General features: G+C 41.0%; 1 protein-coding gene across 1 annotated transcript in view; it reads right to left on the bottom strand.

Annotated features, from left to right (window-relative positions):
* The window catches only part of grin2ca (glutamate receptor, ionotropic, N-methyl D-aspartate 2Ca), a 100563-nt gene that overhangs the window by 30988 nt on the left and 43235 nt on the right, over nt 1–26340 (bottom strand). The window contains exons 4-5 of the mRNA XM_041778035.1: nt 16991–17105; nt 10046–10257 (exon numbers count right to left, since the gene is read on the bottom strand). Coding sequence (XP_041633969.1) covers nt 10046–10257; nt 16991–17105 — 327 coding nt within the window. The remainder of the gene's footprint in view (nt 1–10045; nt 10258–16990; nt 17106–26340) is intronic.

The raw sequence follows: 26340 nt of genomic DNA, 5'->3' as shown, positions 1-26340 counted from the left end.
CCCAGTGACCCCGACTAAAAGACATGGCGCCCGCTTCCTCACAGCTCTGATCTTCAGACGGAGCAGCTTCAGCTAAACTGTCAGTTTGGGTCCGGGTGTAGCGAGTAAAAGAAGCTGACGTAAGGGCTGAAATCAATTCCCCTTACTTATCAGCAGGATTTCCAAGAACACGGGGATGAAAACGTCCTTCAGTTTCACATTAACGGGGTGACGACAGTGATGTGAGGGGGAGAGCGGGCGTGTTAGACATCCTCTACTCTGATTAAGAAGACATACGGAGTAAAAAAGGCTGATCAGTCGTGGATGTGAGAGCTTTCTCTGCTGCTACCTGCCAGTGTCACTAAACACGACGTAGAGTGTGTCAAAAAACTTAGAACACATGTTTTTAGGATGTTTGAGGCGTCACAGATGCTGAATTAACTGGACTTCACTTTATCAAACTCACTGTGAGAAGTAAGCAGTTGTTTTATCCTGGGATTTTGTGGTAAACATTGCAGAAAAGTCCGATTTTGGACTGGTCCTTTTCTGACGTTAGATACTGTGATATAATTCAATGATAGACTTTGGAATAATGCACCTTTCAGACCTGAAAATCAATCTTTTCTTCTGCAATGGCTGTGTGGAAATCACATCTGGAGCCAGAGAGAGAATGACTGGACCAATCAGAATCATTAGAGCAGTGGTTCTCAACCTTTTCAGCCCCCGACCCCCAAATTAAGGTTCCAGAGACCGGGGACCCCCACTGGACCTGAAGGTGGTTAAACAGCCAGGAACATTCAAGAACAGTCATGTGCAGACAAGGCCGTCTATAAGGAGTTATCAAGAGGGAGGTCTCTGGGACCCAGCTGAACTAGGGGCCCATGGAGGTCAGCAAAACCATGGTCCACTGTGATGTTAAGCTGTGAAAACCATATTTTAATTTGACCTGAATAATAACAGCTCTTACAACAAACAAATATCTTTATTTATTCATTTAGCCTTCTTTAGACGAAAAACTTTGTTAAAACATCAATGGGTTTAAATGGGTTAAAAATTGCTAAAAATTGTTCAGAACGGCTAAAAATGGTAAAAGTTGTTGAAATTGGATTTTTAAAGAATATAAATGAGTGGCCAGAATTTGATGAAGGTGGAAAAAAATGACCAAAAAATGGGTTAAAGTGGCAAAAATGGGAAAGAAAAGTGGTAAAAGGGGATTAAAAAGTGGGTGAAATGGCTATAAAGTGCAAAAAATTGGTGGAAATTAGGTGGAACGGGATGAAAAATTGATATAAACCGGCAAAAATGGGTTAACTGTGGTTAAAAAGGGCAAAGGATTGAAAAAATTGATGAAGAGTCAATAATGGGTCAACAGAGGCAACAACAGGCAGAAAGTGGCAAAAGTTGGTTTAAATGTGGCAAAAACAGGCAGAAAAAGTGATGGAAAGGGTTTCAAATTGACAAAAAATGGGTTTAATTGGAAAAAAGTGCTAAAATGGGCAAAATTGGTATTAAAAAGTGATGAAAAAGGGTTAAAATTTGGTAAAATTTGTGTAAATAGGCAACAGCATATTTTCAAAAAATGCTCTTAGTTTTTTTAAGGCATCCAGCGACGCCCTCTCAGTGTCCCGCAACCCCAAGGGGTCCCGACCCTAAGGTTGAGAAACACCTCATTAGAGGAGAAAGAGGCGGGGCTACAGGCATGGTTGGACCCACACTGGAACATTTTACAGGAAAATATGTTTGTACTCTTCTCCTGACGAGCCTCAGCATGAGTTTATTCACCAACTGGCTCCACAGATAGTGAACAATCCTGTACCCGACTCTGGCCAACATTATCTCCACTGCATGGATATATTTTACATTCATCTTGGAAAACTCCCATAGAGAGCGTTTGGGAAGGACAGGACTTTTCAGAAAAGTCCTGTATGGTGATTGGAGGAACGTTCTGTCCGTCATGTTCATGACATTCTGAGCATGTGCTGCTCTTGAGCTGACGGGCTACGGCTGTCCTAGATTGTTAATGGCGGGGCTTCTTGGTGAATACTTGACTGTATTGTACTTCATAGTTTCAGCACAAGACGGTGGGTGCTACCATGCTAATTCTGTAAACAAACATTTTGACTAGAAGAATTTATTGATTTTAAACTGAGACAACACTGTACATGGTAAAAATACTGGCAACCAAAATAATCATATCTTGTTTTCTAGTTTCAGCAGCAAATAGCAGAACCAATAATATTCCAGGGGCGGAGCCAGTGGCAGCTCGGGGCCAAACAGGATCCCCTGAAATCTGATTGGCATCCCCAAAAACCTGGAAATTGTACAGACAGGCCACAGAGTCGAGCTCCGCCCCGATCAGCTGATCTAACAAAGCCCTTTATCAGCAGACAGCCAGCTGATTTGCCCAATCGCTCTCATGCTGCCTGATATAAGTTCCTCTCTGCAAGCTGCTCTTGCAGCCTTCCTCCACCCCAGCTCCTCCTTTATCCTGCTTCTGACTCAATCGATGTCATACACCTCGCCTTGTGGATTTTAAAGTGGTCCAGACATCCTTGTATAATTCTGTGAGTGGCCCTGAGAGGAGAAAGTCTGGACAGCCCTGCTCTATGCTGTTGTTTTAGTGGTCCAGTTCTGATTAAACTGCTGCTTTCTAACAGCTACATCCCAGCTGATCACCACACCGGAGGCAGCCATTGCAAATGGCTAGTACACAGGGCTTGATATTAACTTTTTTGCTCACCAGCCACAGTGGCTAGTGTTCTGCAAACTTACTAGCCACTCGGTATTTCCACTAGCCACAATTTTGGTGTTTTGAAACTATGAGCTATATGCTGAATTATGTACAAAGGGTATGACATGACACACATGCTCACGTGATCAATATGATCAATATGAGCTCTCCTCTTAATGAAGCACTTCTCCCTGTACACAGCACACTACAGCGATATGTGTCATACTTCACTGTTAGAGAGTCATGAAGAGTCAAAGCTCACATTTGGAGAACATTAAACAACTGATGTATAATATAAGAAGAAAAAAAATCACTGTTTAGTTGAATTCTCTTAGACTCCTAAATGATCAGTTACAGACTTTAATCCTTCTGCCTCTGTCTCTCACTGCCTCAGTGAACTGATTTAAAGTTTCAGAGTTTTTCTCGTCTCTTATATCCGTTAATCATCGATGTATGGCAAACTTATAATTATACTCTGAATATACAAACGTTTAAAAGGTTTCAATAACTTTTAAAGTCTGCGCTGATGTTCAGAGTTTTTCTCGTCTTTAAAAAAAAGAATGTAGATGGAGTATTAAACACTGCACACCCTGGCTCGCACGAGTGACAGAGACACACAGCAGGAGCACACACACACACACACACACACACACACACACACACATAGAAGCCTTCCGTCTACATTACGAACACCCAAGTGCGAGTGTGTGTCAGTTTATGTGTGTGAGTGTGGCGTTTATGTGTATCATACAGCATCAGCGCTGCATAAAAGCGCACAAATAAAGGGACCAGACACTTCAGTCACGTTGAAGGGAAATTTGAGCCTTTATGTGCCGGACGGCCTCTCTGTAACGAGCCTAAAAATCATACGGGCTAACAGACAAGCACGGTCAGAAGTTGTGACACTGATAAATTCAACCCGCCATCGTGGCCAGTTAGAGTCACGCTGCTACCCGCCACGGCTGAAATCCAGTCGCATTTGGCTAGTTGGCAGGCGTGAATGTCAAGCCCTGCTAGTACAACTAAACCCCGCCCACAGTTACCGCCTCATTCTCCTTAAACAAAGCTGATTGGTCCATCAGTGTTCGGTTCTGCACAAATGTTCTAGACTGGAGTTTTTCAAGATGGATTTTCCTGAGTCTGGCAAATCTATCTGCTTTGTGAGGTTAGTGAACACCTACTATGTCACGTTCGGTCACTCTAATGCAGTGGTTCTCAACTGGTGGTTCGGGACCCAAAAATGGGTCGCGAGTTTTTCTGCGGATCTTTTAAGTGATTTTAGTCCATTAGTCCATAGTCCAGCTTTTGACAGCAAAGATTTGTATATTTTTACCACTTGTAGTATTTTTTTCCTTAATTTTTAATGAAACTTGAGGAAGTTTTCCCATGAAGGTTCAGGAGTTTTACTTAATTTTTTAAGGGCATTTCCACTGAACTTTTGCAACTCTTCTCTGGGACTTTTCCTTCTAATTTTAAGAACATTTCACAAGGATTTTCCCCAATCTTCTGCTGTTGTATTTCAAGAGTTTTCAAAGGGAGATTTAGGGAATTTTCCGATATAGTTTTGTGGATTTTATTTGGGTTTTCCCCCCAAAAACTTTCAGGAATCTTCGATAATACTTTCAAGGACTCTTTACTCTTCATATATCTAAATTCATCAGTGTCTTTGTCTATCCCATTTCTATATAGGGTTCAAACAGCGCCATCTGATGGACAAACTCATCAGAAATATGGGTCACCATTTGTAATATGGAACATGTGGAGGGTCCCAAGGCTAGACCAGCAGAGCACCACTGCTCAAGTGGTCTAAAGTAAGCGTGACTGACAGAGCGTTCATCCAGTCAGCCTCTGAGTTTTAATCTGAAGGTTCGGCCTTTCCCAAACACCGTGCATGGGGTGTTGCCCACATGGATGTGAAATACAGATGTAGAACAGTCCGCCTGTTGTGTCGGGTTAGAATTTTAAATCATGAGGGAGAAAAGCTGTTCAGACCTCTAAGCTACTGCTTTTAAGTGTCCTTCTTTAACCCTCCAAGCAACTGCCAAAGCATCCTGGGATCTTTCCCTGCATTCATCAGGAAGGCCACAGTCCGAGGTCTGCCATGGAGGATCCAGAACAAACACATCTCAGAGTCCGTGTGAGGAGATGTGGCGGTGAACCAGCGAGCCATGGGCGAGATGCAGAGAGCGCTAATGACACGTCACCCCTGACCCCCTCCTCTACCCCCCAGTCCTTCACTCTAACGGACTCTGCACCCACACATTAGGACCGGGAGGCAATGAGACGAACAGACCGAGCCCGACCACAACAAACTGAAACAAATGAACACTTTGGAGAGAAACGAGGCGGCCGCTGCAGACCGAGGGTAAACACGGCGGTCCCAACATCCCCCGTCTCACCAGCTGCCAGGGTTCAAGGCTGGGCTCCAAGATGCCTGCCAAGAGCTTCAAGTGGGGCTGTGGGAGTTGCTGCAGAATCGAGTGTGAGGTTATTTACTCAGAGTGTGGTCAGTCTTAGAATAATGCTGCTGCTTGGATCAAGATGTTTGTGCCCCTGTCAGTAAAACTGAGACTCTTAAAGCTGATGTTCCAGTCTTATGAGGTGGTCAGCGAGTGAAGAAGCCCCTCACAGACACCAAAAATCACAAGCATCTTTATTCTAAACTATAGTCCTGGGAATCCTGACAGTTTGAAGTTTCTAAGTGTGGCTCTCTGGTTCCATGTCTTCTATCCTGTTGCGCTGAGGCTCATGGGAGCTCATTCCTCCCTGCTCTCAGCTTGACTTTAATCACTTTATGATCTAACTCCCTCTGAAAGCAGCTAATCTATGATGACATTATCTTCCCAGGTCAATACCAGCGCTCACCAGGGTATTGTCTCTAAATTAATCTATGCCAGTGAGGGAGACGAGTCCATCAGCGGTCTAAAAGCGGAGAGGAAGCTTTGGATATTTCTGATTCCACTGGAGGAACGGCCGACTCAGAGGGAATATGTCGAGCTAACTGCTTTGGGCTGCTTTAGTCTGAGCCGGGCTCTGGTGGCTTCGTGTCAGGCCTCTCTGCAGACGGATGAGGGAAGAACACAGATGGTCTGCCTGGCGGGCTGAATGTATGGCACTGAAAGGAGGCTGAGGGATTGGACAGGACAACCTGCATGACCAATGACTTCCACTTTAGACAGACCTGACGTGGAGCTGAGCTGTTTGCATTGATAGCTGCAGGAAAGCTTTAGGTTGTTAGCTTAAAAAAGAGCATGCATCAAGGCTGTGGGGACACAAATACTCAGCGTCACTTTGAGAATGGCACGCACCGACTGCAGCATCACAGTGTAACATGGTACGGATGGTGCAAATGTGAACGTGTCTTGTGAGGCCATAGTTTGTTCTTAAGAGGAGAGACAGGTCAGGCTTAAAATTACAATATGATTCAACAGGATTTAAAGGATATATAATATCACATCACATGTGCAGATGTGCTGCAGAACTACACAGGGAAATCTGGGGGATAGTTTTTTCCAGAGTTACTCTTTGTTTGTGGAAACAAACTAAAAAAAGCCAAATTAAAGACAGTGACCTACAGCTGCAGCCACAGTCTGGCTACAGACAAACATCTGTCTCCAGAGTGACTGTTGAAAGCACGCTGAGGCTTCTTCCTCTCACCTTTACTGCATTATTCATCAGCCAATGTCTCCGCTGACCAGCATGCAGATTGCTTCATTGAACCTCTTATCGACTTTATCTCCTTCTACTTTGGATCTTGGTGCCATTTTCTAACATGGGGGACCGCTCCTCTTCCAGTGTCGGTATGAAACGGTCAGCATGAGCGATAAAGCCACGCCGTGGTCCCACTGAAGGGACCTGATCTCCATCTTCGGGGGCCCCTCGTCTCGTTAACACTATTGTCAGTGATGGGTAATGGCCGGCGCTCCTCTCCTCCACTAATGAACACCGATATCAGTCCGTAGGTGTTGAGGATTGATGACACGGCCTAATTGTCCCGTCTAATTGATACCCCGCCATGCAGCGCATATATTTTCCTGATTGGGTCGCAGGTGATCCCTGGGATATTGCACTCTGGCCGAGCGGTCTAATGAGTATCTCACCTCATTGAGTGATAAGACGCCATGCTGGGGCTAATGGCAGGGGAAGAGCCTCTTAATCTCACACCTAATGGCACTCTCAAGTTGGATATGAAATCAATTAAGCTGAGCGTGTTAACATGTGAGAGTCATGTGGGACCGTAGCGGGATATCAAGAAGGCTGGCAGAGAACTCTCTGACTTAATGTCCTCTACATGAGCTTTAATTTGGAGAAACTGGGGAGAAATCCTCAGAATGACCTCTCCATTTACTTCTATCACTCCATGAATCAGGGCAATTCAAAGATTTGTGTTTCCAGACACAATGTGGTTTTTCCTGTGCCAGTTCATCACCGTGTTACCTTTGACCCTCTGACTGAATGATGACTGTGCATTGTGTTGCATTTTGAAGTTGAATGGATGCTTTACATGCTCCCTGTCCTGTTAAGATCAGTGTGCTCTGTGTGGACTGACGTGTTTGGGCAGCAGCCGGCACCAGAGATAGACTTGGCATGTACTTTAGAGATGCACCAGAGATGGACTGTAGTGAACAGGGGTTCTCAACCCTGGGGGCCGGGACACACTGAGAGGGGGTCGCCAGAAGCCTAAAAAAACTAAGAATTTTTAAAATTACGCTGTTACCACTTTACACCAATTTTACCAAATGTTAACCCTTTTTCATCACTTTTTAACACCAGTTCTGCCATTTTCAGCACATTTTGTCCACGTAACCCTCTGGTATCCCTACAAATTGCTGCCTCATTTTCCTCCTACTGAGCCAAAAATGCACTGGGGGGTTATAACTGTAAATAAAAAAAGTTAAATTTATTTTTGATAGTATTTTTTTCCTTGTTTGGTCAATTTGTGCCATTAACAAAAATACCAAATACTCAATAACTGTCATATGTTTTAACCCTTTGAATGCCATGTTTGTAATGTAAAACATTTTTTTGACAAAAACAAAAACAAAACAAACAAAAAAAAACACACACACATATTGATTTTTTTAAAGATACTACATGAAAATTAAATAACTTATTTTTTGATTATTGCAGCCTGGTGTATGTCATTGATTAGTAGCATTATTGGTGGAAATGCATTGTTATTTTTTTTTGTGAGGTCAGTTATTCTAAAATACTCACGTCTTTCACCCTGCTGTGCATAAACACACACCTTTATATCATGTTATAAATATCATACATTTCAAAATTGTTTTATTGTTATTGAATTATATAATACTCATTCATTTAACATTTTTTAACCCTTTAAATGCCATGTTTTAATCCTGGTGTCACTGCAGTTTTAGATAGAAAATGCACTATTTCTTCTCTTTTCTTTTTCAGCATACTACATGGAAAGCAGATCAGTTCCTTTTTGATTGTTGCACTACTCACACACTGATCTGCACTTAAACGAAACCTCAGAGAGTTAGTGAGAAGAGGAGCAGAGGGCAGTATAACACTGAAATCTAGTGGAAAAAAACATGGATTTCCTGCCCTTGCCCATATATGGTAAAAGTGACGTCACTAGGTAAAAAAAGGGTCCAGGTGCAAATGTAAAGCCCCAACTCTCAAATGAAGCCCAGATACCAGAAAATGCATGATTCATACCTTAATGGTGTATAGATAAACAGAAGTGGTTTGAATGGGTTTCAATGGGGACTTTCTGCACACCGTGGATTTTCACGCTATAAAAAAGGTTTACTTTATTTATGTTGGGCTGATTGTTGTGGCTGGGACAGAATTTTGAAAACTGTGCAAAAATGAACAAAAAAATACAATACATGATAATATTAATTGTGAAAGAGGGCAGAGCTATTTCAAAAAATCACAACACAGTGTGCATTTTTGGCTCAAGGGGTACCAGAGGGTTAAAACCCATTTTGTCCATTTGAAACCCTTTCCATCATCTCTTTCTGCCTGTTTTTGTCACTTCTTTTTTTTCAAGATTTATTTTTGGGGCTTTTCATGCCTTTATTTGATAGAGGAAGGACAGTGGATAGATTTGGAAACAGGGAAGAGAGTGGGGAGAGACATGCGGTAAAGGGCCGGATTTGAACCCAGGCTGGCCGTGTACTTGGGTAGCGCCTTAAACCACTCGACCATCTGCGTTCCCGTTTTTGTCACTTCTAAACCAGTTCTTGCCACTTTCTGCCTGTTGTTGCCTCTGTTCACCCATTATTGCCTCTATCAACCAATTTTTTCCATCCTTTTGCCCATTTTGACCACAGTTAACCCATTTTTGCCTGTTTATACCAATTTTTCATCCCATTCCACCTAATTTCCACAATTTTTTTGCACTTTATAGTCATTTCAACCACTTTTTAACAGCCTTTCACCACTTTTCATGCCCGTTTTTGCTACTTTAACCCATTTTTGGTAATTTTTTCCACTTTCAACCTATTTATGTTCTTTAAAAATCCAATTTCACCACCTTTATATCATTTTTAGCCATTATGAACAAATTTTAGCAATTTTTAACCCATTTAAATTTTTTTAACAAAAGTTTTTTCATCTAAAGAAGGCTAAAGGAATAAATAAAGATATTTGTTTGTTTGATAAGAGTGATTATTATTCCAGTCAAATATAAATTATGGTTTTCACAGCTTAACTTTACAATGGACCATGGTTTTCCTGACCTCCATGAGCCCCTAGTTTGGCTGGGTCCCAGAAACCTCCCCCTTTATCCCTCCTTATGGACGGCCTTGTCTCCTCATGACTATCACTCTGATCAACCACCTTCAGGTACAGAGGAGTTCCCCGGTCTCTGGGACCTTTATTTTGGGGGTCGTGGGCTGAAAAGGTTAAGAACTACTACACTAGAAAGGGAACGATTTGCTCTGCAGGGAACTTTGCATGCAGATCGCTGCACGGAGTATGTGGAATTTGAGGGTTATGTAGCGTGTCGACATTTTCTAAATCACTAAAACCAGAAAAGTCCCAGCCAGAACTTGGTATTTATATTCATGCAATAGAGACAGTCTGCAGGAGTTTTTCCAAAAACGTTATCACCTAGGACTTGTATTACTTTTTCCGTGTTCAACGTAGTAATTTGATCTTTACTGGAACTGTATGGAAATTTAAAAATCTGGTGTTGGGATTATACTAACATGAAAGAAACATCAAATAGTTTGTAAGCTTTCGTGATGTCTCAGTTGCCGATTATTTAAATTTCAGAGTGAACTTTACAAACGTGACCTTGTCTCAATGGCCGGGATATAAACTGCTGTTGTAGCGGCTCTCTGCTGATGCTTTACTCACGTCTCGGTCTTGTTGGACTGCCGTCTGCAGGGCACGGTGTTGCTGACACATGTTCCAGTCAAGGGGTCCACCGCCTCCACGATGACAAAGGGCCTCTCCTCCAGCGTGGCCACCGTCAGATGCCTGTAATCCGACACCGGCTCCAGGTAGGAGCCGTACCGAGGCCACACGGGGTATCTCATTTGCAGGATGCCCGACTCGTAGTTCCCAACCTGTAAGTGTTGAAAGAGAAGAGGTGAGCCAACAGGAGCCAGTGAAAAATCTCTGCACCAAAGTCCAGATGGTGAGCGTTTATGTATGACACCCTTCTTTAAAGGGGCCACGGAGAGAAACAGAGGAGGATTTAACCTGTCATAAAGGGAAATAAAAGTGAAGAATACTGGCTATTTTAGCACTCATTCATCATTAAAATGACCACAAACAGCTCCTATCACAGCCTTAAATCTTAATGTGACCAATCCACTCTCTGAATATGTGCTTATCACACGTCTCTGTTGTTTGTACATCCTGACACGCTGCACCAAGGAGCTCTTTAGTTCATCAACACTTTACAGGAAATTGATTCTGGGGTCAGTGGGGATGTAGAAAGAGCAATTACACATCTAACACAACCGAAGCAATTCCAGCCTCCTGCTACATTAGCAGTTAGCTTATTTTAATTGGGTGTAGTGTGGGGAATGAGCGTTCAAGCAAACCCAATGCATAATCAAGGTCTGGAATTAAACATTTCAAGCTCACTTATGCAAAGAAGCCGTGACCTGTTAAGCGGCACGTTTCACATATTAAACCCTCTGACTCGTGCCGTTAAAATCAGGGAGAGAAATAAAGAGATGGAGGTCGCAGAGGACCAGTAGGACCAATTAGAGAAACACCAACACTGAATGCTAACTGGTGCTGGGCTGGAGGATGCAGCAATGAATTATAAAGACATGAACTTCATTAAAGCCTTGAATTTCCTTTGGGATCAGTAAATGCACCAATCTATAGCCATCCAGCTTCTTTTTTTAACATCCTGCTGAGGTTACATGATCTTTCAGATGGTTGCACCGATGCAAACAATAATATAATCAGCTGTTAAATCATTTCATGCTTTTTTAAATGTGCACAGTGTGATTAAATAGAGGATGATAGGTCTTTAGTGGTTGTTGTAACTGTTTTAACAAAGCATGGTCAAGGAGGAAGCACTGCACTGTTATTGCTCCAGTCATGCATGTACAAATCTAGCCAAAACGTGCAGACATTTGCAAGGTTAGCTGCATGCATGAGTGAATTTCACCCTTAATTTGTGTAGGGGTTTTCCAGCAATTGGCCTAAAACTTTTCTGCGAGAAGTGAGAGGATGTGTGAATGCAGGAGGAGATTTTCAGGAGAATTCAGCATCATTGAGGCAGCAATGTTGGGAGGCTAATCTTAGATTGGCATGCATCCCACTCTGAAAAAAACTTTCTTGGTGCTTTTTGAAGTATGTTTGGGGTCATTGTCCTGCTGGAACACCCATGACCTCTGACCCAGACCCAGCCTTCTTACACTAGGCCCTACATTGCGGCCCAAAATGTTTTGATAGTCTCCAGATTTCATGATTCCTTGCACACAGTCAAGGCACCCAGTGCCAGAGGCAGCAAAACAACCCCAAAACATCCTTGAAGCTCCTCCATGTTTGACTGTAGGTACTGTGTTCTTTTCTTTGTAGGCCTCATTCTGTTTTCTGTAAACAGTAGAATGACGTGCTTTTCCAAAAAGCTCTGCACTTTTGTAAAAAGCTGCTTCGTAATATTTCCAATTGCCAGTGTGTTTTTCTGCGCTCCTTCATTAAAACTGTGAAAGTTCATAATCACACGCAAATAAAAGGAACGACTCTCATAGAGCATCCGCCATCTTTGCCATCCCTCACCTCTCTTCAATGAAAACATTTTCCTGTGAAGCAGACATTAGAGTCATTCAGGAAGATTTTAGGAGCGGTTTGTCTGACATTTGTAGGTGCATGTGCAAAAGTAGCATTATGCACAGAAGGTCTAAGCCAGGGGAGTCCATAGCAAATTCTAATAAAATGAAATATGACCCCCATTTGAGCATGAAGCTTTCGCTTCACTGTGTTGTACTTCATAGTTTCAGCACAAGAGGGCGCTACCATGCTAGCTCTGTAAACAAACATTTTGACAAGAAGAATTTATTCATTTTAAACTGAGACTGGAAAAAATATTGGCAATCAAAATAATAATATCTTTTTCTCGTAGTCCCTGATAAGTTTCATCAGCGAATAGCAGAACCAATAATATTACAGGGGCGGAGCCAGTGGAATGGATATCAGCTGATGGCCAGCTGATTCCCTCTAAGGTCGAACTGGCCAATCATGCTTTTCCCTCGCCATGCTCTGCTGCTCTCTCTGCAAGCTGCTCTTTTGACCAACCTCCACCCCAGCTCCTCCTTTATCCTGCTTCTGACTCAATCAATATCCTACACCTCACCTTGTGGATTTTAAAGTGGCCCTGACATCCTTGTATATTTCTGAACGTGGCCCTCAGAGGAAAAGGTTTGGACAGCCCTGGTCGAAGCGGACAGATAAATGTGATTTCATCTTGTTTTTCCAAGATAATGAGTGTTTTTTGGTCATTTTCTAAAGATCTAAACTTATTTCAAAAACTGCTTTTCTCATTCTAATGTGGAAATTTCTTGATTGTTAGGGGTTCGGGTCGTCATCGCTCATCCAGGAGGAGAGCTTTAGGGGATTTCCTTTCACTCTTGATACACTAAACCTATCTAAATTTCATCCGCAGGATATTTTTCTCCGTCGTAGAGAAGTAGCTCTGCATCTTCTCGGTCACTCCCAGAATTAAATCTATAAACTTTTATTTGCTGGATCAATTAAAGATGAGAAAACCATTTTCTATCACCATGAACATCAGAAAAAAAACCTCTTATGAATGTCTCATCCTGCCCAGGGAAAGACGTATTAAAACTGAGTTTCTTGAGTGAGATATTTCCCAGAGTGCACCTGCTTTTTCTCTGCCTCTTCAGCTTGCATGGATCATCTCAATAACAACTGAGAGATGAGGGGAAAGAAAAGCAAATATCCCAAATCTCTGCAGACTGTTGTGTTATTCCTCTCTGCTGTCGGTCATATTGATCAGTCCAGCTGTTCACACATCGCTCCGCTCACGGCGCTCGGTCAGGTCAATTAGAATTTCATATTCCTGGAAAATTCACTGAGATGAGAAACATCACGTCCCTTCTGGATTCTTCCAGTGTGGAGGTTTTTATAGTCATTCCTCAAGGAAAAAGGAAGAATTCCTCTGGTTTGCAGAGGATGAAGTCACAGAGACGTCATGAGGAAACATTATTGGTGACTTTATTTAAACGCTCTACGAGAAAAATGAAACATGCAATCACTGTCAGTCCTGATGCATGGTGCATATAAAGCCAAACTCCTCCAGGATTTTACTTTCATTTTTTCCCCTTTACAACCTGCAGGTATGCAGGTAGAGAACAGCAGCGCTTCAGTCCCATCTATCACCCTCCTCCCTGGATAACAGCAGTGACAGCAACACTTCCCATCATCCTCTGGGGCTCCTTTCCTTCCTTGCCACTCTCTTTTGTCATCCTCTCACTCAATCGCTCCGAGTTACCTTGACTTTTAGATCTTAGAGCGGGTCGTAAAACCTGCTGAACGGAGTCTCTGGGGGAGAATCCCATTACAGCGAGCGCCTTAAATATGAAGACTGGAGAGTTTAAAAGAGGAGCGCTGGTGGGTTTCAGCTACGGCCTTATCTGATTTAAGTTTGGAGGAATGAGGAGGAGGAACCATTTCTTTAACAGGCTAAAATAACAGCTTTGATGGCTGCAGCGTCCACAGATGTGCCTGATTTAAAAGCCCGATGAAAGTCACTGACAGGATCTGTTTGTCCTGTTAGGGTCTAAAACATGGCAGAGAGGATCCCTGCAGAGACAGACCTTATTTTACAGACGCTGGCAGCCTTCATCATGCATCTCTGAAGCACTGATACTCAACGTATGTGGCTCTAGAGCCAGCCACATGTGGCTCATCTGTGCTGATTTGTGGCTCTTTAATGTCTTAATCTGAAACATTATTCATCCAGAAAACTGTAAAAACAAAATTTTACCTCAGAAATTAACATAAATCAGTTTGTTTCCGAAACTGACACGTAGGCTTTAACTGGAAACCTCTGTTTTTCTCTGCATATTTCCATCGCCCTTATTTGCTATTTTTTGCTTCTTTGATTCCATTTTTACTGCTTTTAGCCCATTTTTGACTCTTTCATCAAGATTTTTGCCACTTTTTTGCCACTTTTTTCACTTTCTGCCACTTTTCACCCATTAAAGCTGCCTTTTGCAATTAAATGCCACTAGTTTCCTATTTTGCCACTTTAAGATGCTTTTTGCCCATTTTTTTCCACCTTTATTCTGATTTTTGCCCATTTTAGTCACTTCCCACCCATTTTTGCCACTTTTTTCACAGTTTGCCACTGCATATTTATTTATTTCCTGTTTTGCCACTCTTCACTAATTTTTTTGCAACGTTTTTGCCACTTTTTTAACTCATTATTTGGTCACTTCCCACCCATTTTTGCCACTTTTCTCCCAGTGTTTGCCACTTTTAGCCACTTTTAACTGGTTTTAATTGACACTTTTCACCACTTAGTTTGTGACTCTTGCAAATGTATTTTTCAACAGTTGCTCTTTGGTTGAGCAGGGTTGAGTCACACTGCTCTAAAGCCAAAGAAAGTTTTAGTAGTTTGCAGAGTTGTGGAGATGCTACCTTGACTGATTAGCTCAAGCATTTTTCTGCTTCTGCAGAAGTATAAGATGGACGATTTTTGTTTTACCATTTAATTGGTTTAATAATTCAATCGTGGTCTATATGATTTGGCTTTTTGACAAAATTTTTTTACAAAAAAACCCCTCTTTAATGTCAAATGAAAACAGATTTTTACAAAGTAATATCAATTAAATAAAAATCTGTAACGTAAATAAATGACTGAATAAATATTCGCCTCCTGTAAAGTGGTGCTAGTAGTCTCACAGTTAGGGGAATGGGGATCACCTGAGGTCAGTGAATATGTCTCAGTGACTGTAGTATGAAGACACCTGTGTCTGGAAGGTCCAGTCGTCAGTATTCCTGGCTACCATTACACCATGAAGACAAAAGAACACTCAGAGAAAAGGTGATTGAAAAGTCTAAGTCAGAAACATCTCCAAGTCTCTGAACATCCCCCAGAGTTCAGTTAAATCATCATGAAGAAATAAAGGAATATGTCACATGTGTAAATCTGCCTAGATCAGACCGTCCTCACACACTGAGTGGGCATGCAAGAAGGAGACTAGTGAGAGAGGACACCAAGACACCTATGACTACTCTGAAGGAGCTCCAAGCTTCAGCAGCTGAGATGGAGAGACTCTGCAGACAATAACTGTTGGCCGGGTTCTTCACCGGTCAGAGCTTTATGGGAGAGTGGCAAAGAGAAAGACACTGTTGAAGAAAACTCAGATTCAATCTGGACTAGAGTTCACCAGAAGGACTGTGGGAGACTCCATGGCCAAGTTTGGTCTGATGAGACCAGAATGGAGCTTTTAGACCATCAGACAAGACAACATAAGATTTATGAAGAATAAAGATGAGCGCCATGAGACATAGCTGCTTAACCTTGCAGTCATGTGCATGTCTGTGCCATCAGCATAATTATATACCTGACTTTATGTTACTGAAGGATTCCTCTAGAGGACAGCTCCCTCCAGGCTGCTGTCCAATCACATCCACACCCTAAGGTTCAGTCTCTGACATAAAGAGACAGTGGAGTAGAATGATGCTGCAGTTACCTGATAAAAGTGTTTTATGAAGAGATGGAGAACTAGTGACAGACTGAGAATGTGTGTGAGGAGAAGATCCTTCATTGACAGGTCGGTCGTGTCAGTGCAGCTCTGACTGTCGTCTTTACAAAGAGATCAGAGATGTATGAAACACTGCTGCTAGCATGAAGACAGAGACGTTAGTCAAACGCTCATGACTCTGCTGTTTCCTCCTTCTTCATTATTTCTTCAGTCGCCCAGATAAAAACAATCTCTTCCTGTGTGCTGGTTTGATTTGGTCCAGTAGAGTCGATGACATGCAGACTCTGTGTAGATGTGTTGCTCTTTTAGTTCCATCCATCCATTTTCCATTCTGCTTATCCCGCTGGGGATCGCAGGGGAGCTGGAGCCTATCGGACGAGAGGAGGGGTACGCCCTGGACTGGTCGCCAGTCAATCACATAGAGAGACAGACAACCAGGCACGCTCACACACCTACGGCCAATTTAGAGTCACCTATTCTTTTTGGTGGTGGGAGGAAGCCAGAGTACCCGGAGAGAACCCACGGATGCACTGGGAGAACATGCAAACTCTGTGCAGAAAGGCCCTGACCCTGAATCAAACCAGGGTCCTTCTTGCTGTGAGGCAACAGCGCTAACCTCTGCACCACCGTGCAGCCCCTCCTTTTAGTCCCATCTGTTGTAAACCTGCTAGCTATGATACAGTAGTAGAGCTCTGTGGTGATTGTTGAGAGTCTCATAACTGACGTCCTCCTCCGTCTGTCAGCGTCTTTAACTGAGGAGAATCTTTATGTACTTAACAGTGTACTTCCTGTTTCCTTTATGTGCAGGATTACAACCCAAAAAGGGAGAAAAGCTGTTAAAAAGTGATGCCAATGTATTGTATTGTAATGTGTCATCTCGTCTCACCTTATCTCATCTTTTATCAGCTCTGATGGTATGGTCCTGTATTATATTGTAGGGTACATTGTATTGTATTATTGAGTTGTACTGTCTTTTATCACCTCATATTCTCATATCATATCACCTGGTAGAGTATTACATGACCTCCCTAGTTTTTCCACACAGAAATGTGTTTGGTTTAAGTGCATGTGAAGGTAGCGTTAGCATGCTGAGGAAGCTCACCTTGTCCCACTGCCTCTCTCTGTCCAGAGTGATGATGATCATGGAGGGATTCACCAGGTAGCCGTTACTGTTGAAGGAGAAGTCGTTGTGTTCCCAGGTTACATTCAGCATGTGCCTGCAGAGAGACAAAGATTATCAGAGACTGCAGGGGCTTATAGAAGTAGCAGAATGTAAGCTTTGTAACGTTTGGGGGGGATGCATCCTGCAAAGAGCCGGCCTTCATGCAATGTTAAATGAGCCCAAATAACTTTAGCTGAGCCTGTTCTAGAAATACTGGAGATGTTTTTCTGAAACATTTATATTCTGATTTAATGCACCTGCAGACTCCACAGTTTTCTTCTTCTTCTTATTATTATCATTATTTATATATTTATTTAAAAGGAACAGAGCACATTAATGAACACAGGCCCTAAAGATGTAAACAAATGTAAAAATATGATGCTTTCATTTTCTGCAGGGCTAAAGAAGCATAAATGACTGTCCAGAGGATTTTTATTTGTTTACATCGATAACAGAGAAACAAAAAAAGTGTCTGTTGGTTAAAGACGTGATGAGTGGGAAACACGTTATCTCCTGATTATTCAGGGCAGGTCAGTTGGACGAGTGGGTCGGCCCTGGTCTGTTAGACCCAACTAGACACCCTTCTGCTTCATAGACCACAGCAGAGCTTCTCAACCTTTTCAGTCCGTGACCCCCAAAATAAAGGTGCCAGAGACCGGTGACCCCCACTGGACCTGAAGGTGGTTGAACAGCCAGGAACATTCAAGAACAGTCGTGTGGAGACAAGGCCGTCCATAAGGAGTTATAATAGGGGAGGTCTCTGGGACCCAGCCAAACTGGGGGCCCATGGAGGTCAGCAAAACCACGGTCCACTGTAAATCTAAGCTGTGAAAACCATATTTTAATTTGACCTGAATAATAACCACTCTAATCAACAAACAAATATCTTTATTTATTCATTTAGCCTTCTTTTGATGAAAAAACGTTTGCTAAAAACATCATTTAAATGGGTTAAAATTGCTGAAATGTGTCCTTAGGGCTAAAAATGGTAAAAAGGTAGTGAAATTGGATTTTTATAGAACATAAATGGCCAAAACTTGATAAAAGTGGAAAAAATGACCAAAAAATGGGTTAAAGTGGCAAAAACAAGCATGAAATGTGGTAAGAGGCTATTAAAAAATGAATGAAATGGCTATAAAGTGCAAAACAAATTGGTGGAAATAAGGTAGAATGAGATGAAAAAGTGATATAAATGGGCAAAAATGGGTTAACTGTGGATAAAATGGGCAAAAGGATGGAAAAATCGGTTGACAGAGGCAATAATGGGTGAACAGAGGCAACAACAGGCAGAAAGTGGCAAGAACTGGTTTAGAAGTGACAAAAACAGGCAGAAAAAGTGATGGAAAGGGTTTCAAATGGACAAAAATGGGTTTTAAGTGGAAAAAATGTGCTAAAATTGGTGTTAAAAAGTGATGAAAAAGGGTTAACATTTGGTAAAATTGGAGTAAATAGGCAACAGTATAATTTAAAAAAAATATATGTTCTTTGTTTTTTTAGGGCATCTGATGACCCCCCCCCAGTGTCTCGCAACCCCAAAGGGGGTCCCGACCCCCAAGGTTGAGAAACACTGGCCTACAGTATGAACACCATTCAGGCCAACTTGAAATGAGACCGTTGGATTTGCAGAGGATTTCTCGTTTGCATCACCAGCTGTCCCTGCACGCCCTTAACCCAGTGGTTTGCAAACTTTTTTCACACGAGGCACACCTAAGGTTAAGCCAAAATCTCAAGGCACACCATATTCATATCAATACAAACTAGACTTTTTAAATAATATAAACGTCAAGGTGGCCCATAAGGGGGATAAAGGGGAGAGGTCTCTGGGACCCAACTGGGGGTGGCAAAAGTGGGCAAAAGGTGCCTGAAAGGTGGAAAAAGTTGTTTAAAGTGATGGTAAAACATGGCAAAATTGGGTAAAAATTGGCAAGACAAAGTCAAAAATGGTTAACAACTGGCATAAGGGGCCAAAAAATTGGTTAAAAGTGGCAAAACATGTTGAAAGTGTCAGAAAGGTGGCAGAAATGGGTTACAAGAGGCCAAAAGGGTTAAATGTTGTAAAAGGTTAAAGATTAAAATTGGGCAAAATCAGGCAAAAAAGTGGCCAAACAAAGGCAAAGTGAGTTAAAATGAGCGAGAAGGTGGCAAAAATGGGTAGAAAGTGTTAAAAAGTTGACAAAATAGGTTACAAGTGGAAGAAAAGTGGCAAAAAAGGGTTGAAGATGCTAAAACGTGGTAAAAAGTGATGAAAAAATTGGCAAAAAATGTCCAAATAACAGCAAAAGTAGGCAAAAACTGTCAAAAGGTAACAAAAATGGGTTAAATGTAGCAAAAAGTTCCCAAAAAGTTGCAAAAAAATGGGTCAAAAGTATTTTTAAAAAAATTGCAAAATTGCAAAAAAGCAGCAAAAAAAGTTTAAGTTGACAAAATTAGTGGCAAAATGGGTAGAAAAATAGGTTAACTTGGTTAAAAGTAGCATGAATAATGATTATTTCAACTCAATAATAGCTTGCCAAATGAGGTAACTGCTAGCCAGGATGCTAGCACCAATGCTACTGATCCAACACACACTCATCAATAAATCACAGCTGGGGAGGGTCCATTCTCTGGGGTTTTCAGGGGTCCAGACAGATTCCCGAGGCACACCTAGACTTGTCTCAGGGCACACCAGTGTACCTTGCCACACCTTTTAAGAACTACTGCCTTAACCTTTGATCTCCATGGTAACCTCAACAGCTGCAGCAGAACTGGCCGACATACGATGAAGTTTCAAGGCCCCTTGTTTTACCAGGACTATAAGGATTTTTCTGACTGAGATGAAAAAACCTTCCTTGTATTGATTTTGTATTATCTGATCTGCCTGCAGGTTTAAATTTGCATCTTGGGATATGATGGACCGAAGAAGGATGCACCAGATGGATCCTGGAATTGTTCAACTGCATCCTCAGAAGGATGCAACCCATGAAATGGGACACAACTGCTCCATCCTGAGACTGCAAGAGTGTCCAAACAGATGCATGAGGTAAGCTTCTGTTTTCATGTTTTACCAGAAGCTGTTTCCCATGTTGTAAGAGTTTCAGGTCATTCTTACACAACGCTTGCTTGAGGAGGTTTTTTTTTTTAGTTTGGTTGCAGCACAAAACCTGATCTCAAACTTGTGTAACTCCACGTTGGCCCTAACCTCAGTGTCCTTGGGGAAACTCCTGCATCATTTGACCCAATTATCGCCCAAACTGCCACCCTTCCAGTCTTTCCACATCATCACTTTGGCATCTCACATGCTGAGCAGCTCTAGCAGGTTTATTTTCATGTCTTTGCAGAAACCCTGCTGTGTCCAATCTAGTCTGTCAGCCTCTCTGAGTCTCATATATGACGTCTAAATTGGCTCATAATTACCAGGGGTATAAACCAGTAACTGTGCATTAGTTTTAATAGATATAAATGATAACGTCTTCTTTCTGAACAAAACCAGAGGAACCAGGGCACACACTGAGGATTTTTAAAATCTCAGCAGGTGTTTAAAGTGGTTTAGACCCCACACATGTCAACAAGTAACTATGAATTAATAAAAGAAGAAAAATAACGACCCAGTGGAGATGGAGAGCGTCTCTCTGCCTCCTTTGATTCCTCTGTTTTGATCCTCACATCCTGTTAATTTAAACCTGCAGCGCTGCTCTCTCACCTCAGCCGTCACTCCAGCCGAGGCGATGAAAGCCTGCTGGGAGGAGAGCGGCCTTCAGCTCGGTCTGTGTGAAAAGCCTATTTAATCTGGTAATCTGTGATAATCCCATTAACAGGTGAGCTCACTCATTATCAAAGCCTGTTTGAAAAAAGAAGGAGAAGCTCCGATGAGTGCGGGGGGAGTCAGAGGAGCGAGGAGGATGTTAATGTTTGAAGTGGCAGCAGAGAGATGAGATAGCGACTATAAAGTAAATAGAAAGAGCTTTGTTCTTTCACGCCGACCTTCACCAGAAACTGAAGAGAGCCGCCGCCGCTCCAGTCACGCCCGCTGGGTTTAAAAAGAGACGTTTGGATTGTATCAAAGCTCCACATCATGTCCAGGATCTTACTCTTTATAAAACTATTTAGGCTTTTGGAGAAAAGGCAGGCTCTGTTTTGGTTCTGAAAAGTCTAAAAAATAAGTTTTTAAAAAGCAAAAGAAGGAAGGAGACACACTGGTTAAAAATGGAACAGTAAATAGACTACAAATAAGAAACTAACTGCACATAAACAAGGGAAAACTGAATAACTTTGACCAGGGAGCATGGTTATCTAACTGACCAGTGAAAAATGATACCTAACTGTGGCACTAGATAAACTGGAGCAACAGCAGATGACCCAGGACAGGTTTGTACAGCCAAAGCTGGATCCAGGGTGTGTCGCACGTTCAGGATTTATCCTGTTATTCACTTGTTGCAAAGATGCCAATATTCTTAAAAAAACTTTGGCACCAAACATCCTGATCTTCAGCTGCAGGTATTCAACAGTTCCTTCAAAATAAAGAGAACAAAATGTTCCAGAGGCCTCTGTGTCCAAGCACAATAAAGACTGACCACATACTCAAAAATGTCATCTAGAACATTCATAAAGGCTACCAACCTTAAATTCCATTCCCAACTACACAATTAAGCCGGGGAGAAATGAGTGATTCACCAGAGAGAGACCAAGAGATTAATGGCTAATAAACCAGAGAAAGACCAAGAGATTAATGGCTAATAAACCAGAGAAAGACCAAGAGATTAATGGCTAATAAACCAGAGAAAGACCAAGAGATTAATGGCTAATAAACCAGAGAAAGACCAAGAGATTAATGGCTAATAAACCAGAGAAAGACCAAGAGATTAATGGCTAATAAACCAGAGAGACACCAAGAGATTAATGGCTAATAAACCAGAGAAAGACCAAGAGATTAATGGCTAATAAACCAGAGAAAGACCAAGAGATTAATGGCTAATAAACCAGAGAAAGACCAAGAGATTAATGGCTAATAAACCAGAGAAAGACCAAGAGATTAATGGCTAATAAACCAGAGAAAGACCAAGAGATTAATGGCTAATAAACCAGAGAGAGACCATGAGATTAATGGCTAACAAACCAGAGAGACACCAAGAGATTAATGGCTAATAAACCAGAGAAAGACCAAGAGATTAATGGCTAATAAACCAGAGAAAGACCAAGAGATTAATGGCTAATAAACCAGAGAGAGACCATGAGATTAATGGCTAACAAACCAGAGAGACACCAAGAGATTAATGGCTAATAAACCAGAGAAAGACCAAGAGATTAATGGCTAATAAACCAGAGAAAGACCAAGAGATTAATGGCTAATAAACCAGAGAAAGACCAAGAGATTAATGGCTAATAAACCAGAGAAAGACCAAGAGATTAATGGCTAATAAACCAGAGATAGACCAAGAGATTAATGGCTAATAAACCACAGAAAGACCAGGAGATTAATGGCTAATAAACCAGTGAAAGACCAAGAGATTAATGGCTAATGAACCAGAGAAAGACCAAAAGATTAATGGCTAATAAACCAGAGAGAGACCATGAGATTAATGGCTAATAAACCAGAGATAGACCAAGAGATTAATGGCTAATAAACCAGAGATAGACCAAGAGATTAATGACTAATAAACCAGAGATAGACCCAGAGATTAATGGCTAATAAACCACAGAAAGACCAGGAGATTAATGGCTAATTAACCAGTGAAAGACCAAGAGATTAATGGCTAATAAACCAGAGAAAGACCAAAAGATTAATGGCTAATAAACCAGAGAGAGACCATGAGATTAATGGCTAATAAACCAGAGAAAGACCAAGAGATTAATGGCTAATAAACCAGAGAGAGACCATGAGATTAATGGCTAACAAACCAGAGAAAGACCAAGAGATTAATGGCTAACAAACCAGAGAGACACCAAGAGATTAATGGCTAATAAACCAGAGAAAGACCAAGAGATTAATGGCTAATAAACCAGAGAGAGACCAAGAGATTAATGGATAATAAACCAGAGAGAGACCATGAGATTAATGGCTAACAAACCAGAGAGACACCAAGAGATTAATGGCTAATAAACCAGAGAAAGACCAAGAGATTAATGGCTAATAAACCAGAGAAAGACCAAGAGATTAATGGCTAATAAACCAGAGAAAGACCAAGAGATTAATGGCTAATAAACCAGAGATAGACCAAGAGATTAATGGCTAATAAACCACAGAAAGACCAGGAGATTAATGGCTAATAAACCAGTGAAAGACCAAGAGATTAATGGCTAATGAACCAGAGAAAGACCAAAAGATTAATGGCTAATAAACCAGAGAGAGACCATGAGATTAATGGCTAATAAACCAGAGATAGACCAAGAGATTAATGGCTAATAAACCAGAGAGAGACCAAGAGATTAATGACTAATAAACCAGAGAAAGACCAAAAGATTAATGGCTAATAAACCACAGAAAGACCAGGAGATTAATGGCTAATAAACCAGTGAAAGACCAAGAGATTAATGGCTAATAAACCAGAGAAAGACCAAAAGATTAATGGCTAATAAACCAGAGAGAGACCATGAGATTAATGGCTAATAAACCAGAGATGGACCAAGAGATTAATGGCTAATAAACCAGAGATAGACCAAGAGATTAATGACTAATAAACCAGAGATAGACCCAGAGATTAATGGCTAATAAACCAGAGATAGACCAAGAGATTAATGGCTAATGAACCAGAGAAAGACCAAAAGATTAATGGCTAATAAACCAGAGAGAGACCAAGAGATTAATGACTAATAAACCAGAGATAGACCCAAGAGATTAATGGCTAATAAACCAGTGAAAGATGAAGAGATTAATGGCTAATAAACCAGAGAAAGATGAAGAGATTAATTGCTAATAAACCAGAGAAAGACCAAGAGATTAATGGCAAATAAACCAGAGAGAGACCATGAGATTAATGGCTAACAAACCAGAGAGACACCAAGAGATTAATGGCTAATAAACCAGTGAAAGATGAAGAGATTAATGGCTAATAAACCAGAGAAAGATGAAGAGATTAATGGCTAATAAACCAGTGAAAGATGAAGAGATTAATGGCTAATAAACCAGAGAAAGATGAAGAGATTAATGGCTAATAAACCAGAGAAAGACCATGAGATTAATGGCTAATGAACCAGAGAAAGATGAAGAGATTAATGGCTAATAAACCAGAGAAAGACCATGAGATTAATGGCTAATAAACCAGAGAAAGATGAAGAGATTAATGGCTAATAAACCAGAGAAAGATGAAGAGATTAATGGCTAATAAACCAGAGAGAGACCATGAGATTAATGGCTAACAAACCAGAGAGACACCAAGAGATTAATGGCTAATAAACCAGAGAAAGACCAAGAGATTAATGGCTAATAAACCAGAGAAAGACCAAGAGATTAATGGCTAATAAACCAGAGAAAGACCAAGAGATTAATGGCTAATAAACCAGAGATAGACCAAGAGATTAATGGCTAATAAACCACAGAAAGACCAGGAGATTAATGGCTAATAAACCAGTGAAAGACCAAGAGATTAATGGCTAATGAACCAGAGAAAGACCATGAGATTAATGGCTAACAAACCAGAGAGACACCAAGAGATTAATGGCTAATAAACCAGTGAAAGATGAAGAGATTAATGGCTAATAAACCAGAGAAAGATGAAGAGATTAATGGCTAATAAACCAGTGAAAGATGAAGAGATTAATGGCTAATAAACCAGAGAAAGATGAAGAGATTAATGGCTAATAAACCAGAGAAAGACCATGAGATTAATGGCTAATGAACCAGAGAAAGATGAAGAGATTAATGGCTAATAAACCAGAGAAAGACCATGAGATTAATGGCTAATAAACCAGAGAAAGATGAAGAGATTAATGGCTAATAAACCAGAGAAAGATGAAGAGATTAATGGCTAATAAACCAGAGAGAGACCATGAGATTAATGGCTAACAAACCAGAGAGACACCAAGAGATTAATGGCTAATAAACCAGAGAAAGACCAAGAGATTAATGGCTAATAAACCAGAGAAAGACCAAGAGATTAATGGCTAATAAACCAGAGAAAGACCAAGAGATTAATGGCTAATAAACCAGAGATAGACCAAGAGATTAATGGCTAATAAACCACAGAAAGACCAGGAGATTAATGGCTAATAAACCAGTGAAAGACCAAGAGATTAATGGCTAATGAACCAGAGAAAGACCAAAAGATTAATGGCTAATAAACCAGAGAGAGACCATGAGATTAATGGCTAATAAACCAGAGATAGACCAAGAGATTAATGGCTAATAAACCAGAGAGAGACCAAGAGATTAATGACTAATAAACCAGAGAAAGACCAAAAGATTATTGGCTAATAAACCACAGAAAGACCAGGAGATTAATGGCTAATAAACCAGTGAAAGACCAAGAGATTAATGGCTAATAAACCAGAGAAAGACCAAAAGATTAATGGCTAATAAACCAGAGAGAGACCATGAGATTAATGGCTAATAAACCAGAGATGGACCAAGAGATTAATGGCTAATAAACCAGAGATAGACCAAGAGATTAATGACTAATAAACCAGAGATAGACCCAGAGATTAATGGCTAATAAACCAGAGATAGACCAAGAGATTAATGGCTAATGAACCAGAGAAAGACCAAAAGATTAATGGCTAATAAACCAGAGAGAGACCATGAGATTTATGGCTAATAAGACAGAGAAAGACCAAAAGATTAATGGCTAATAAACCAGAGATAGACCAAGAGATTAATGACTAATAAACCAGAGATAGACCCAAGAGATTAATGGCTAATAAACCAGTGAAAGATGAAGAGATTAATGGCTAATAAACCAGAGAAAGATGAAGAGATTAATTGCTAATAAACCAGAGAAAGACCAAGAGATTAATGGCAAATAAACCAGAGAGAGACCATGAGATTAATGGCTAACAAACCAGAGAGACACCAAGAGATTAATGGCTAATAAACCAGTGAAAGATGAAGAGATTAATGGCTAATAAACCAGAGAAAGATGAAGAGATTAATGGCTAATAAACCAGTGAAAGATGAAGAGATTAATGGCTAATAAACCAGAGAAAGATGAAGAGATTAATGGCTAATAAACCAGAGAAAGACCATGAGATTAATGGCTAATGAACCAGAGAAAGATGAAGAGATTAATGGCTAATAAACCAGAGAAAGACCATGAGATTAATGGCTAATAAACCAGAGAAAGATGAAGAGATTAATGGCTAATAAACCAGAGAAAGATGAA

This window comes from Cheilinus undulatus, linkage group 21 (assembly GCF_018320785.1).
Source record: "Cheilinus undulatus linkage group 21, ASM1832078v1, whole genome shotgun sequence".
Classification (NCBI taxonomy): Eukaryota; Metazoa; Chordata; class Actinopteri; order Labriformes; family Labridae; genus Cheilinus; species Cheilinus undulatus.
The sequence above is the reverse complement of the archived record's forward strand: the minus strand, read 5'-3'. Positions and strand labels throughout refer to the sequence as shown.